Source organism: Lemur catta, chromosome 8, assembly GCF_020740605.2.
Source record: "Lemur catta isolate mLemCat1 chromosome 8, mLemCat1.pri, whole genome shotgun sequence".
NCBI lineage: Eukaryota > Metazoa > Chordata > Mammalia > Primates > Lemuridae > Lemur > Lemur catta.
In genome coordinates this window covers 80,093,616-80,111,212 of record NC_059135.1, presented here as the reverse complement: position 1 = coordinate 80,111,212, position 17,597 = coordinate 80,093,616, and the positions used below count along the sequence as shown (strand labels likewise).

The following is a 17,597-nucleotide window of genomic DNA, read 5'->3' as shown; positions in this document are numbered from 1 at the left end:
CTTCAGGGAGCTTCCAATTAAAGCGGAAGATGAAGGGAGAGTAGGCATGTCACATGGCAAAAGAATAAGCAAAAGAGGACGTATGCCAAGCTCCTTTAAAAACAAACAAACAAACAAAAAAACAGCTCTTGCAAGAACTGATAAAGTGAGCATTAACTCATTATCATGGGCAAGGCACCAAGCCATTCATGAGGGATCTGCCCCCTGACCCTATCACCTCCCACCAGGCCCCCACATCCGACACTGGGGATCAAATGTCAATATGAGATTTGGAGGGGCCAAATATCTAAACTATTATTAGACACATAATTAGTTCTGTTTCTCTGGTCGAGCCCTGACTGTTGGGGATCAGCTTTTTAGAGTCAGCTTGTGAAAGAACGAACATATTAGTGTATAATTTTTTTTTACAAAGGATGATTTTAATGTATTTAAAAATGATTTAAAAACAGAAAATTCGTGAAACAAAGGCTTAATTTTATAAATGAGACTCAAAACCAAAAGCATACCTTATTGTCTACATCAACATGGTTTTACTAGTCCACTGTTTTCAATGATATAACTTTATTATTTCTAGAAATTCTTGCCCAGGAAGATAAAAGTTGCAGAGAATATGAGGACTGAACTCTGATCTTTTTCTTTGCCCCTCAGCAAAAAATTCCTTTATAAGGGGGCCTGGTGAATCATGCCTACAAATGATAAAAACTCAGTAAACAGGTTTTTATGATGCGGTTTACTTCCCAACCTGATTCCGGTATAGCATCACATAAAAGATACAGGACCCTTATCTTAACTCAAGCATTCCTTTCTGCTGATTCCTAGTCTTTTGGACAAAACCTGACTAGTTTAGCCAATTGTCAACTAAAGAATTCCTAAATCCACCTATGACTTGTAAGCCTCCACTTTGAGATGTCTCACCTTTTGGGCCAAACCAATGTATGCCTTCCACGTACTGCTTTATGACTCTACCTGTAATTCCTGTCTCCCGAAATGCATAAAACCAAACTGTAACCCAGCCACAGTAAGTTTACCTGCTTAAGGCTTCTTGGGTGTGGCTCCAGGCCATGGTCTTTAAATTTGGCTCAGAATAAACCTCCTTAAATTATTTTACAGAGTTTATCTTCTTTTCCATTGACAAATATAATCATATAATAATGAAAGTTGATTTCAAGAACTTCCTGAAATACCCATCAACTCTAAAGCAAAAAGAGCCTGAAATGACAGTTTATACCTCAAGACTCTTTGAACTACTTCCCCTCAAAATCTTCTTGCTATATTCAGCAATCTGAAATTATCATATAATGACCCTTCCTCAAGCCTAACCAAGTCTTCAACTGAAAGACCTACCTTAAACCACATTTCAAAATCTCAATTACTATTTCAACTTTGCCCTTCCCCCTCTGAGATACTAGTACGACTTAGCTGATTAGTGTTCTCCCTTACCACTGTAAGCAAGAAACTCAGCTTTGTCTAACACATTATCATGTGAGTTGTATTTCACTCACACTAGTTTTGAGCCCAGGGCCTGGTGAAGCATATGTAACTAACACATCTCTTTATCTTGGGAGCCATGTGAACTATTTTTCAAGTGGCATATAACTCACTCACAGAAAACAATAAAAAATAACAAATTTTTCATTAAATTAGAAGAATCATTTTGTTTTCGAAGTTTTTATTCTATTTTTGTAATAAAACACTGTGACCCCAAGGGAAAAAAATTTTTTTCTAGTGTGGCAGTCAATGTACTGAACAACAGGTCATTTGGTAATATTTTAAGGAGCCAGCATTCAACACAGAGAAGAAGCAAATATACATTCATAAATTCACTATATATAATTAAATATTATTAAGATTTTATACTTAATTTGAACATTTTTATTAAATATAGACTGAAATTTACTTATACAGTTAAAATCCTCTTTGATAAAGATGAAAATTCTCTTTCAGATGTTATTATTGACCCTTCCCAAAGACAACTGCTATTATAAAATTGGTGTGTATATTTCCAGTCTACTTCTTTCGATAGTTTTATAAATATATATATATCAAGGAGCAATATATATTAATGCTTTGTGTTTCATTTTGAAATTATATAAATGACATCATACTGTAAGTACGTAGGTATTATTCTGCTAATTACTTTTCTCAATGCTTTTTGAGATGTATGTGGAAAAAACCAAAATATGCCACCCCAAAATACAGTTCTTTGGCATATTTTGAGATGGCTATTCAGAGGGGCTCAGATACAGGAATAGCTCTGAAAAGCTGTCCTTTGTGGGGAAACTTGCATCTGTAGAGAAAAATCTACATTAACAAAGTAAAACAGCAGATGCAGACGCTTTCTTTGAGGCCTCCTTATCTGCCTTATCCGGATTTAAGAAAAACTTAACTCATGTGGAAAGGGGACTAAAAGTCTGACAATTTTATAGGTTTGATACAGAAACTTTTGAAACAGGTTCCCATTTATCCTTTCTGAAGGCTGCTACCTGTGAGGCTTCATCTGCATAACCAGACAGCCCTTGCTTGCCATGCCTTTTCTGCCCTGCCCCCTCTCTGATCATCTGTCACCATGCTCCAAGCCTCTATTCTTTTCTGTACAATATAAAAACTTCAGTCATATGGCTGTTTTTGGAGTTTCATGTTTGTGAAACTCCTGCCTTCTTGTGCGCATCATAAATTTGTATACATTTTCTCCTGTTAACATGTCTATTGTCAATTCATTTCAGCAGATTTGGACTCAAACTTTCAGAGGGAAAGTTTAAACTTCCCTATACATATATATGTATGTATGTTTATATACACATAAACATATGTATGCATGTATTATATTTTAGCAATGAACATGCTGCATTTATTTATTCATTCTTCTTCTCATAAGGCTTTAGTATCTTTTCAATTTTTTATATTATGATAAACAGTGATTTAATGTAATTCCTTATACTTGTTTCTTTGAGCACATATATAAGATCTCTCCAAAGTATATAAGTGTGGAATTGCTGGAACATAAGATATTGCATATGTGGCTTTAATTCTAAAAATAACACCAAAAGTTACATACTATTAAGGCCTCTTTATACATAATATAACTGAGCTTTAGAAAAGGCAAGAGAGTTGTTTAAAGTCACAGAGTTAATAATTATCAAAGCAGAGATTTATATCCAGATTAGTTTGGCTCCCCAAACAACTTTTCCCTAACCATGCTGTCCCTCAAACATTGCTGTAAATTGTTCCTAATTTCTGCGTTTCTGAATTTGCTTTTTCCTCTTGTACTTAGACTTTGAACAATTTAATTCATTTAATTTGCACTGTCAGTTAAGAATGGTGAATATTATCAAAGGAGATCTTAGTGACATCTATGGATGGAATCTACTCTTTTAATTCTTCACTAAACTCACTTATAGTCTTAATACTACAGACAATCAAATCATTCAAATTCTACTCTATTGGACCTAACGTACATACTAGTGCTACCACTGACAGGTTCTACCTTTAAGGCCCAGATGTTTTCCTCACAAGCTTTTTTCATTCAATTCTCATGAGAACTTTATAAAACAGACATTTTGTCTTAATTATACAAATAAGGAAACCAAGCACCACCAAGCTAACATAACAGTAACTTGCTCAAATTCACTATGTTATATTTACTAAACGGAATCTAAATAATTTAGATTCCTATGCCCCTTAAAGAAAAGAACAGTGTCCAATTTTTACCAACAGGCAAAATCTGATATTCAATAAAAATCTGTATATTGAATGAGTGAATGTCTGGCTCACAGGCCATACTCAATGCTGATTTAAGGTATAGTTTGTAATGAGGTTCTGAGTTATTTATGCCAAAATAGTATGTCTTGAACAAATTAAAGCTTACTAAAAGTATGATTTTGAAAATTTATTTTAAAATAATTTTCAAATATAACAATAACTGACAGAGTAGATATCTACTATTTACCATTGAATCATCATCCATACACATACACATCCATCATCCATATCCACAATATATACATCATCCATATACATCCATACACATAAGATTTTCAAAGATGTTTTATGGGATTAAGTCAAAGCTCTCTGTTGGCACCATTGTGTCCTGTTACATCCGACTATTTACAATGTTTGGCAAAGGTAAAATAACAAGCTAAATAAACACACTGCAGAGTGAATGAAAACTTAATATCACTCGGTGCACAACACCTGAGGGGCCAACTACAAACTGTGAATAGTTAGTAATTCCTGTCATAAACTTTTTAAAAAATATAAGCTGTTAGGGTTTTTTCTTTAATTTATTTTGAATAGGGAAATGAATAGTATAGAAGATAAGGTTTTCCTCAGTATTTAAACAAGCATATAAATTAACATTTTGGTATAACCTACAGCTACCAAATTACAATGTAAGGACTTGATTTGCTTATATTATTTCCACCATACTCACTTGTCAGTATTAAATATTCTGAACAATTCCAGATAAGCACCAACTGAATTGCTTTAGTCCAAATTAAGTCCTTTGTATGGGGCCTAATCTTGTAGAGCCCCTTGTTTCTTTTGTTCTGTCATCTTCCCCACACAAAAGTATTAGCATTTCAATCTGCCTTTAATTTCTAACACTACCCTGAATTCCAATTATGTACAAATCTTAGAACAAATAGTCCAAAGAAAAGAGTTATTATCAGTACACTTTATATCAGAGTTTTATTCTATAGACTACATGAAAAGAATTATTTATTCCAAATCTTAGTGAAACTATACCTTTATTGAATCATCACTATTAAAAATGAGCTATTTCTACATTTCTAAAAGTAAGAAAAAAATTACTGAAAAGCTTCATGGTATACCAATTCACTTCCCAGATTCAAAAAATATACACTATTCAACTCAAAGCAAAATTATGACTTTCTTTTGTATATTCCATCATTTATGCATTTATTATGATACCAAAATTCAGGTTCATTATTAAATTTTTTAAAAAGGTACTTTGAGATGACAAATAGGCAATATGTTTATTTATTCTTGCCTCTCAAAGATATACAAGAAAATATGAAAGAGAAGTGATTAAGGTTAAAAAACAGTATTATAGTATAGAGATATCTATATCCAAATAGATAACATATATTCTAAAAGAATTTTGGACTTAAGATTTTCAAAGATGTTTTATGGGAACAAGTCAAATCTCTCTGTCAGCACCATCCTGTTACATCTCATGATTTGCAATGGTTGGTGGTTGGCCACAGTAGAATAACAAACTAAACAAACATATTGCAGAGTGAATGAAAACTTTTGAAAACTAAATACTAAATATCAAAACCCAAATCATTGTAACTATTAATAATGACACGATAGCGATGATCAGGGGAAACCTCCATAGCCATATTGCCATTGCAGCATTGTATCAGATATTCACCGGTGAAAATAAGATATTTGTTAATTGCACTAATTTTTTAGTAACTTCAGTACTTAATACATTGCAAAAATTCTTACATTAAAAGTATTTATCTTCTTATCCATATAAAGAATATCTCCTCCTTACCCAACATAGATCCAATAGGTCAATGAAATTGATCAATTCTTGAATTAATTTTTATCATTAATCTGTAATATTTTCTTTCAGGCTCTAGATCAAAGGTACATTGAACAGTATACCTTTGTAACATTAAAAACTGTAGTGACTAACTATTAAAAAGAAATACTTACCAACTGGTTCCTTCTGATTCTGAAAGAGAATCTTGCTATTACTGCCATCCATGTTTGCCATGTTAATTGTGTTGCCATCTGTCCAGTAGAGTTTCCTTAATTCAAAAGAAATATAGATTAAAAATATTAGATGTAGACCTACTTGCTGAGTAGATACATACACATAAGAACAAACTAAACATCAAAATATATTCTCGGCTTGGGATTTAATTTCTTTCTTTTTAGGAAGTCCCCAAATTGTTGAACCATTTGCTGGCAATAACCTACATATTTGCCTGGGAAGAAAGGACCTCTCTTGCTTTTTCCTGTTATTGAAAAAAAATTCTCTCACTCCCTTTTTCCTCTTACATTCACAGTTGAATATTTAAGTACAGTAAATTATTTTCATTTTAAGTAATTCATCAAGACTTAAATCTGTGAAGAAATCAAACACTGTAGAGGGGAATAAACTCATTTCAATGATTCCTGTTGCTTAAGTGCTGGAGAGAAAGAGTTTAGCCCTATGTGAGCTTCCTCAAGCGTACAAGATGACTAACTGAAAGACTGGAGAATCTGATCTACTTAGCAGTAACCATAATAACATCAACATGCAGTAAATACATTATTAAACCACTGGCATTGGAAATGTGATCAACCACTTTCTCCAACATCTCTTTTTATTTGAAACTCTCATTCCTTACGACAATATAAACAGAAAGTCTTATTTTATACAGATAATAGATCTCTAATCAGGCATCTCTTAAAGTTTCTATATTTCCATTTACTTTTTTTTTTACTCCATGACTGTTATATCTGTGTCCTCCAAATTAAACAATAGTTTTATGCAAAATCAGAGAAAAAGTATGTGAAATTTTGGAAAAACTTGAAAAAAAAATAATCATACTTTACCCCCTGACTGGGTGAGCTGCAAGACACTGTGGCTTATCGATTCCATGGATAATTGAAGTTTTCAAAGAGCCATCTAGTCTTGCCACATTAATTTGCGTTTCATCAAATTCTGAGCTAATCCAGTATAAATTACGAGAGACCCAATCCACCGCTAGCCCTCTGATACTCTGAATATCTGTAAAACGGGAAAGAGAAGATTTAAAAGTGAATGAAGTTTCTCATTCTGTTGGCTCTCCAAGTAGTTATTTTCTATGGGTAAATTTAATTTACACTTTAATTTGTTAGCTAAAATTGTACAAGATTGTAATCTCATTCCCTTATCAGCCCTTCTTAAGGCATGAATAATCATTAATGTCTTACTGCTGAGCCATTTGAAAAGTTAAAGCAACAATTAGCATTGAAATTATACTACCAGTCAATGATTCACTTGTACACTTAGGAGCACAGGCAGGCAGCAGTCTTATGGGCTAAGGTGACCAAAATTTAAATTAGGGTAATAGCTTCTCTAGTTGGTAGCACATCTTTCTAGTTAGGAGAAAGTACTTGTGGCCTATCAACAAATGGGCTATTTTATGTTTTAAGTGCCAATTTGTTACTGAAATAAGATAAAACAATTCAACTTTCCTAAAAAATCACCAGAGTTGAGTATCTTTCAAAATAGATAATTAACAGGAATTCACTGATACAAGAAAAGAAACTAAAATCCCTTTAACATTCCTCCAGTGTGGATTCTGTAGAAATTACGGAAATCTAATTAAGTTCGGATTCATTGCAGCGAGTATGAATATTTGGGTTGCTATTTCTTGATTGCTGAATTAGAAGTCTTTAAAAACAATGATGGAGTTTAGGTTTAAATATAATTGTAGATTTTAACTAAGAAAAATTAAGATAAAAATAAAGTGTTATAAAAGATGGGTACTAGAAAATCTTTTAAAAATATTAATACATGAAGTAAGCCACTTTAGTCCCCAATTTATGGCATTTAACTACCCTACCTTGGTTTTGTGTTTATTTTACAAAGTTTAAATATTTTCTAGCATTCTGTATTTCTAGAGTTCTCTATACTGTTAGGTAGACAGGGATCTCCGGCTCCTCACCAGGACAAGGTGCGCAACTGCCGCACCTGGGGGAGAAGAGAACACCCTATGAATCTGCCAGTCAGAACTTAGTGCACAAGCTGCAAAAGAATACAGAGGACTCTCTAGCCCATGGGCCAAGCAGCATAGGTACAATTGAGTCTGGAAGGTGACTTAGGCCAATCTAAGGCTAATTATCATGTCATTCACTTAAATCTATGTTGTGGTTCAGCCCCACAAATGGGCTTTCACAGACACTTATGGGGGCTCTACATGCACAGTAAGACTCAGGTCATATAACTTCCAGATGTCCATCAAAGTGGTTCCATGATGATGTCTGAACCCCGGCAGGTCCCTACCCGGACCCTATAAAACAAGACCCAGACCATAACGAAGGTCTCTTTTGCTACAACAAGGGTCCGGCCATCATCTGTGGCATATGTATCTAGCTGTGTAAACCTAAATCTTACTCTTGCCTTATGATCCTGTCTTGCTCTCCCTCAATAAATTTCACCTCATGCTTGCCTTACTTTGATGTGTCTGCTCATTCTTCAGCCAAGAGCATACCAAGAACCGAGAACGTAGAACGAGATTGCCAAACTGGACAATACCACTGTTTCTCAAACTTACCAGACACCTGGAGACTGACTGCTAAAATGAAGATTCTAATTCAGTAGTTCTGGAGAGAGAGCCAGGATTCTGCTACATTTCAAGGTTAGTGATGCCAAGCAAAGCTTCAGAATAGCTGTTATTTAGCTTTAATGGAATTGCTATCTCTTCCCTTTTTATTCTTTTCAAAAGAAGCCACAAAGCTAGAGTTTTTCATGTGAAAGTGAAAAATCCAGGCTTGTAAAATTTGCCAACAAGTTCAAAATGTAAGACACAAGACAAGATGGGGAGGTACGGCCATTCTGAGTCAGTTATAAAGTGCAGTATTGGAATGGTAGGCTTCCACTATATATTTACGTTCTTAAATATCAACTAAGCCTACTTTTCATCTCATAAATCCTTTAATTATTTCTAAGTAACATTTAATCACAGTTCTCTTAGAAAATATTGCTCATGTTTCCAGTTTCTCCTCAAATCAACAACCCTCACACTCTGCAAGTTAACTTTCATCATTAATTTATAAGTTAGTGATTTGCAAATGTGAATTTCCTTCAGTTTTCAACCCCAAACTTCAAATTTCTTATATTTGTAGGTATTCTCATACAGTTCCCTCTTTTTATTTAAATAGAAAACTAATATACAACTTCTTTAAAATTAAACCTGCCATATCTTATACTTATTTATTCGCCTAACTCAGAATCTTTATTCCTTCTTCACTCTCTGTAGTTTATTGGTTGCTGAGAGGCAATATTGATGTAATGAGAAGATTTGCGTTCATGTTCCAGATTCAGTGCTTATTTTTGTCATTAACCAAGTCATTTAAATATCTTCAGCCTCTTATCTGCAAAATGGTGCTAATTATAGATAATACATAGTATTATTATGAATATTACAGTAGGTAATGTGTTTTTATGTAGCTCAACGTAGGGCTGAGGAATACTTTGCCAATCTAAAGACTTAATACTTTCTGCATTTTACCTTGTATTGCTTGGTTTTGGCAAAAACAATAAAAGTAGTTTTTATTTCCCCTAAAATACATATTATCCAAAGATTTTTGTGTGGGGGGGGGGCTGTCTCTACTGCTCAAAATCCTTTTATTCATTTCTAATGGACTCTTTATCATACAGCCTAGAGATACATTCCACTATTAAATTGTAAAGTATGGCCAAATGTAAGCTATTAATACCTATTTAGTCCTTGTCAGTTCTATAGCTATGCACTCTTGAATCCATTTCTATCTTTAATATTACAACAGTATGCAGTCTTTTCCTTTTCTAAGCAATTGATTTAGTTGCTGCCAGGTTATTTTTCTGACTAGAGAGCTTTGAATCATGACCTTCACTTGCTCCAAGGTATTCAATAGCTTCCAACTACTGAGAATGTGATGTCTAAATTCCTTAGCCTGGCTTTCTATATAGTCTAAATATAACTACGATACCTTCCCAACTCTATTTATCACTATTTTTAACCAAATGCCTACACTTAAGTCACATTAGTGTGTTTTCAGATTTCCAGACTTGTCCTGACCTTTCCCAATTACAGGGAAACTATTTAGACTTCATACCCTAACACATTTCCACTTGCATGAATTTTAGCAGCTGGTAGGCAACATCACCATCAATCACAAAAACTTAACTATTTCTCCTGTATAGCACCGATGAAAAGATTTTGTCCATCTACCTAACTCAACAGAACTGTATCTGGTTGATCCCTTTCTACCTAAGGGGATAGTTATTTAGCGGATATATTACTCCTTTCACATACGCTTCTTGAGGGCAGGCTTCTTGTTAATTTATCTTTATAGTTTCTCTCCCCAAATACATACAACATTGCCTACAATATAAATACTTTTAATGAATTCATGAATAAATTCGTAAGATACATAATCTAAAATTTTAAGAATATGTGAAGTGAGCTAAAAAAACAGTCTCTGTTGAGAAGTACCTATCTAAATACATACTCAGGCAATCTTAATTCTAATTTTTTATTCTTACCCTTTTTCTACCCACCAGATTGGAATTTCTAATTATCATTTTTATGTCTGAAATAAAACTTGTGTTTTTTGTCTATCACTAATACTCACATCTGATTATACTAGAGTGCCCTGGTAAATTCCTCATAAAGATATGGGGGTGAAATGGAAATAGCTATCTATTTAATATTTAATGATATTTTATCTCCTTGATAAAAATATCAAGATAATAAATTCTGATTCTTAACTCTTATTTTTAAGTAAATCAGACCAAGACCTCTGAGCAAGTTTCTCAGAAAGTTCAATTTTCTATTTCTGGGGACTCTCACTTCTTGAACTCAGGCAGATTAGTATATTCTGAAAAGCCCTCTATTGCTACAGAATTCCCTGATGTATGATCAATTGTAACTTTCACATGCATTGTAGAGATCATAAGACAAATGGGAAAATCTCAATGTGCTAATACACACTCACGTGTTAGCTAAAATGATAAAGGAAGCAAATGGGAATGCACAAGCTGCTGCAACCATAAAGAAAAAAACTTACATTGAGAATCTAGAGATTCATGAATTATTAGTTGCTGAATGCAACAGGGTTCAATCCTTACACTCACAGAGAGTGGGAGAGCTAAATAAGAATAATCACAGGGACATTGGAAGGGTATAGGCATACCCTAGTGAGTGGGGGGAAAACCTGCCTGCTTAAAAAAGAGAACAATTTAAAAAGTTAAAAAAAAACTTATTTTTCTCTGTCTTTTCTCTGGTTATAAAGCCAATCAAAATTTCTAAGTGTAGGTCTGTACTTAGGCAAGAGATTACTAGCTTAAACTCAAGAAATCCACTGGTTAGGAAGTAAAAAATCAAATTAAATTGATTCTTGGCTTACATTAATGGTAACTTCATTTCTCTCCATTCATAGCAAATTTGAATCCTCTGTGGAAGAAAAGTTTCTTCAACCTAGGCCCTCACAATTCCCATTGTTTAAGTTCATCTTCATAATAGATAGGAACAAAACACACACAAAGAAATGAGACATAAGAGAAAGAGTAAGGAGAAAAATAAATAACAAGTGTAAAACTCCAAAGTCTTCATATTTTATATAGAATAAAGAAAAAGGAATAGAATATTTGAAAGGAATAACAGATGCTTTTAAATAATAATGAAGGTGCAATAATTACTTTAAAAAAATCCTCTTGGAAGTTATAAATGAGAACCCAAAATAACTTGTGATATTGAAAAAAAATTATTAAAAAAACGTTTGTATGTATTAACCAGTAGCTTAGACAAAGTTCAACTACTGGGCTACAAGACAAATTGAAAGAAGTTAACCAAAGCTAGCACTGAGGAACAAAAAGATTAAGTGAGTTGGAAGGTAGAATAAATAGTCCAGTGCATCTAATTAGAGTCTACAAAACACAGAGTAGAAAGACTGGGTTAGAGAAAATAGAAAATAATTGAGGTTTTTTTCCCTACCTGGACTGATGAAAGACAGGACTCCATAGAAGACAAAACAGACAGGGTGGCAAAATAAAATTATTGTAATGAGAACAAAGAAAAGATGCTATAAACAGCTAAAGAGCAAAGACACATGACCACAAAAGGAATGACAATTAGACAAACACGGGGTTTCTCAATAGAAATACGAGAAGCCAAAGGATAGTGGGACAATATCTGCAAAGGCTGAGAGAAAATATCTCTAACTTGTAATTTTATACTCAACAAAATTATTTTTCAAACTATAAATCAAAAACAAAAATCCTGAGTAAGATGTGGGCAAAGACTTAAATAGTCATTTCTCCAAAGAAGAACTAGAAATGGGCTACACACACAAGAAAAGATGCTCCACATCACCATCATCAGGGAAATGGAAATCAAAACCACAGTGAGATACCACCTCACACCTGTTAGGATGGTTACTATCAAAAAGCATAAAATAACAATGTTAGCAAGGAAGTTGAGAAATTAGAAGCCTTGTGTACTGTTTTTGGGAGTGTAAAATGGCATAGAGGCTGTAGAAACAGTAGGCATTTCCTCATAAAATTAAAAAGAATTACTGTATAATCCAGCAATTCCAGTTTTGGGTATATACTAGAAAGAGTGAAACTAGGATCTCTAAGAGATATTTGTACACTCATAATCACAGCAGCGTTATTCACAATAGCCAAGAGTTGGAAGCAAACAAAGTGTTCATTGACAGATAATGGACAAACAAAATGTGGTATACACATACAATGGAAAATCATTAATATTTACCCTTTAAAAGGAAGGAAACTCTGACAAATGCTACAGCATGTATAAACCTTGATGATATAATGCTAAATGAAATAAGCGATCTTCATAGAGCCAGAAAGTAGAATGGAGGTTGCCCAGGAATTGAGGGAGCAGGAAATGGAGAGTTTACGTTTAAGGGTATAGTTTTAACCTTTTTTCTCCACAATGGCTGACTAGAGATGTTGGTCACCAGTTCTGCTCAGAAAGAAGAACCAAAGTTGCAGGTAAATAAGTATGACCCAAGTGGGATACTGAGGGAAGAGTGCCAGCACCTACTGGAGAACTCATGGGAAAAAGCTACAGACCAATATCCCTGATGAACATAGATGCAAAAATCCTCAACAAAATATTTAATACTAGCAAACCAAATCCAACAGTACATCAAAAAGATAGTATACCGCACTCAAGTGGGTTTTATTCCAGGGATGCAAGAATGGGTCAACATACACGAAGCAATAAATGTGATATACCACATAAACAGAATTTAAAAAAAAAAACCTGTGATCATCTCAATAGATGTAGAAAAACATTTGATAAAATTCAATATCCCTACGTAGTATATGCATTAATAAGTATCCATGAACCCAAGATCAAGCTTAAAAAATAAAACATTACAGATACTTTAGGAGCCCTCACTGATTTTATTCCTTTCCAACTCTGAGAAATGTAATGTTTATTGTTACCTTGGTTTTGTCTGTTTTAACCCATATATATGTGTTCCAAATCTTTCTGCTTTTCCTTCACAATATAGGGATAAAATTATAACTTTCTCACTGTCCCCATATCCCTTAATATCCTAAACCTATAATTTATTCCTATCTTAGAGAAGATTCACTACATGCTGATATTAGAAAATGTCTGAAGCATCTTCCTTTCTCTTATTTTCATGTGGATTGATGTCACCAATACCTTTCCAATTATCTGGTCATCTCACCTCTCAGTCATCAGGTTCAATTACTTCTATGTCTATAATGCCTCAGCATCTTTACATCTCTCTTTGTTTTAGTCTAATTTTTGTTTCAGATTTAGAACATTACTGCAACCTTCAAATTCCATCCTTGTCTATAATGTCTCACTTTCCAATCTATCTTTCAAGTTTCCACCTGATTTATCTTCAGAAGAATTTGAATCACCTCTCTTTAAAAGTCTTCAGTGTTTCCCCATTGCCTTCGGGGAAGAAATACAACAGCTCCTCACACCTTAGTATAAGACCGTCTGGGATCTGCCCTCATAGTAAACCTCTAGTTCACTTTTTTACAAGGCCCATGTACCCTTCACTACTTGCTCCTCTTTATGTTTGAAGTATCCAGACCTTTGTGCCTATTGATTCCTCAACCTGGATTGATTTTACTATCATTTTTTCTCCCAAGGCCTAGTTTGGTTATCACCTCCTCAGTGAGCACTTTGGTAATCTCATGTAAGGATATAGTATTTCTTGTTCTCATTTTGTGAGAACAAGCTTATACCCTTGTTCAACTCCTTATTACATTTAGCTTTGCATTTTAATTAATTATTCACATCTTACTTTTTCACCACATATAAAGCTCCTCGAGGTTACGAACTAGTTATTTATCTTTAAATCATTCCAGTGTCCAAGATTTATAACCCAGAATATAGTATGATTTTTTTAAAGCCCATGGAGAAAAATAAAAGCATATTTATCTTTCTAACTAAAAGATAAAGAATCAACATAGAAAGTATGGCTCATTTAGCACCTAAAAGTACATAGTTCTCAATGGGATGGCATTTGTAGGAATGGTTCCTGCCTGTTTTTCCTTTCTGTCTTTTTCTTTTTCTTCTTCTTTTTAATTATATGTTGACTTTCTTCCACCAAAAGGCTTGCTGGGTGAAAATAAAATTTTAAATTCTATTCAGAAATGATAAAACAACAGATGTTCCCTATCTAAACTCTACTTTAATTCAAAGTATGTTTCTAAAATCTAGAGTTCACTGTTATTACTGATGTTTCCATTTCTTTCATTCTCTCTGGACAAATTTTCAGAACAGTTTTTATTTTCTAAGCATTTTTATTACTGACTACAATTAAATATGGTCTTTTGCAAAATAGAGGGAATTTATCTTATTACTCATTGACAAAATAATTGTTGTCAATAGATAGCATTTCAAATATGAATAGAAATCTACTCCCAAATACGTTCAGTTAGATTGAGAGTACTGACGATTTCATTTTATATAGCACCAATGTGATCAAAAGATCTGAGTTTAAAATGGTTCCTATCTTTCGAGTTACAAAAAAAAAAAGCATATGACTATAGGATTATTTCCTACCTACCACATAATAGAGTGTCTTTAAAGAAATAAACAGCTACACTTCTAATTTATATCAATTTTTCCTTTATTCATTTTAGCTTTCTGCTTAACCTAAAATCCAGTTCATTCAAGTAGTAGATTACTCTATTACTAAAAAGATAGTTTGCTCAAACAATTGCTCTTGCCCAAAGATATCCTTAATTTTTCAAAGGTGAACAGTGTTTACTTTGCCCTAAAAATATCAGACACAAGAATAGCCTTTTCCAATAAAAAGTGAGATTTTATTGACAGCCTGGAATCTTACGAAACTGTCAAGAAGTTTCTAAAAGGTTTTGCTCATACTTCAGAATAAACAATACAGTCCTTGGCAAGGAGGTGGAATAACCCATATATTAATACTTCGCCCAGATACTGGCTTATACTGGGAATTTTAAGGTATATTAATGTCTTTTTTTTCTTACTATGTTAACTGCAAGCTGTACTTCAGAGGATTTTTCAGGTAATCTATTAGGTAATAAAGTATAATTCTGGAAAACATGAATACTCGGGAGGAGCAATTGAGCTGTGAGACTATCTTAAAAGAACAATGTCCAGGGTTGTTGCAATTAATCCACAACAGCTTGGAATAAAGTCCTAAACCCTCTTGTTATAGGCAATAAAGATAATAGGATCTCCAAAGATTAGTCCTGAGTGTGACTTTGTCTCTTTAATTTCCTCATTTTGGTTTTGAGGAAAAGTTTTAGCTTCTTTGATATTAAGTTTTCTCATCTGCAGCATGGAAATGATTTGTTCATAATAATAGGTTTGCAAAGATTAAATAAAATAATGATAACATCACAGTAATGACAGCTCCTATTACTCATCTCATCATACAAATAACTGAAAAATATTTGGACAAAGCAGTGACTCAAATAGCAGAAGAATCATCTGCCACCAGAAAGTTGAGATGCAGTCTACTAGCAGGAACATTTTTTGCAATAAATTGTTACAGTTGTTTTTTCTTATAGTTAAATTGCCTTTGCTTTTCATGAGAGGCAATAATGTGTGTATAGTTGTTAAATTATATAATGACTGTGCATAAAAATGAGTTATACCTGCTCCACCCCACTTGCACCAAATAGTTCCTGTGGGTAATATATAAATTAAGAAGAGCTTAATGTTTACAGATATGGAAGTTGGTAAGGCAGGCAAACTATTTTGAGGTATCTTCATGAAAGCTTGGGCCAAAGAGCTTCAGTATTTTCCTCAGAAAACGGTTAGCTTAGGAAGAAAATAAAAGGAGATGTGTGGCACAATGGATACATTTGGGGCCTAATTTTTGATGCTGGTTTCACATTAGATTTAGACTAAGTAAGGTAAGAAAAATAAAGTCTCTCAAGAAAAATTCCAATAGAGAGAGAAAATACGAAGGCCAACAGTGTAAAAAGTAAGAGAAAGTTCTCCACAGAATCATTCACAGGGTATCTAAAAGATGAAAGGATAAAATAAAGCGCAATTACTGGGGAAATCTGAGATCATGTGATGATTTCAGAAGCTAAACTGTCAAAAGTTGATCTAAAATTTTTCTGTTAATGAAAAGATATATTGGTCCTTAAGGTTTCACTCTGGAAGAAAGAAACAGGAAACATTATTCAACCTGTGAGGTAAGCCAGAAATGGAGGAGTTGTCCTTGACGATGCCTATTCCTCAACCATTATGTCCAATTAATTCTTAATTTCTTTTACATTTTTACTCTTTGATATCTCTAGAACATGTCCGTGTTCCTCCATCTTGGTTTTTCCCACTCTAGTCTAGGCTTCTGTTACCTTTCTAGAGCCACTATAGCAGCCAACTAGACTGTCTCACGGAGTTCATTGCTCATCTACCCTCCCACCCCAGAACTTTCCAGTAAATGTAACAGCTAGAGTGCCTTCTTCCAAAGGTGAAACTAATCATGTAGTCCCACCCACCTTGAAACACTTCTTTAATTCTCATTCTTTTGAGTATTAGCATAAACATAAACAACTTTTTCTCTAAAAACTGACATGAATTGGTTTCTATTTCTTAGGATCCTTCAGCTTATAGAGGCATACCCCTTTTGTTCCATGTAATTTAGTCTATACTGGCTCTACTTCAATTTCTTATTATATAGAAAATATTCCAATATTTGTCAAAATGACTGAATTAGCAATTATTGATCCTAATGAGTATATGTATCAATTATTAGAGAGAAAATAGTATTGCTCACATTTTGGTTGATAACTATAGAGTCTGCTAAACAGAAATAAGTCTTTGCAATTTTCTCAAAGATAAACTTATCAGATTACTACTAGATACCAGTGCATAATTAGAGACGGAAAATTGTCCCTCATTTTTTTTAAGATACAACATCTTTTGCTCTATGTCATTCACAGAGCCTTTTGAAAGTATTTAATACTGATGGTAAAGGACTTGAACACTTTTCTGTTAGACTTTGATAAATTTCTTGACAGAAAACCACTTAACTACTGATTGTCAATCTTGGGAAGCACTTACTGTCCTTTACCTGGTCTTTCGAGAGTTATGACATTTAATCAGGCATTATTTTTGTTTTTAATCCACTCTATTGCTGCTTATCCAACTATCCCCCTGCCCATGTAAAACATCCTGTACAAAGAAGAAATCTTTGCATAAGATTTTTAAGAAAAACTCTTTCTTTTTGACAAGCTCGAAATAAATATTTGAATAAGCTTATAACTAATTCATTCAATAAATTGCTTTAACAGTACAAACCTGAGACTAGTTAAAAGCTAGCCTAAATACAAGAGTACCTTAGTGGTACTCTCAGATCTGCTACTAGTGTACTCA

General features: G+C 33.6%; 1 protein-coding gene across 1 annotated transcript in view; it reads right to left on the bottom strand.

The window, feature by feature from the left end:
- The window catches only part of LRP1B (LDL receptor related protein 1B), a 1,757,623-nt gene that overhangs the window by 561,303 nt on the left and 1,178,723 nt on the right, over positions 1 to 17,597 (bottom strand). The window contains exons 30-31 of the mRNA XM_045559136.1: positions 6,574 to 6,748; positions 5,686 to 5,780 (exon numbers count right to left, since the gene is read on the bottom strand). Of these exons, the coding sequence (XP_045415092.1) occupies positions 5,686 to 5,780; positions 6,574 to 6,748 (270 nt within the window). The remainder of the gene's footprint in view (positions 1 to 5,685; positions 5,781 to 6,573; positions 6,749 to 17,597) is intronic.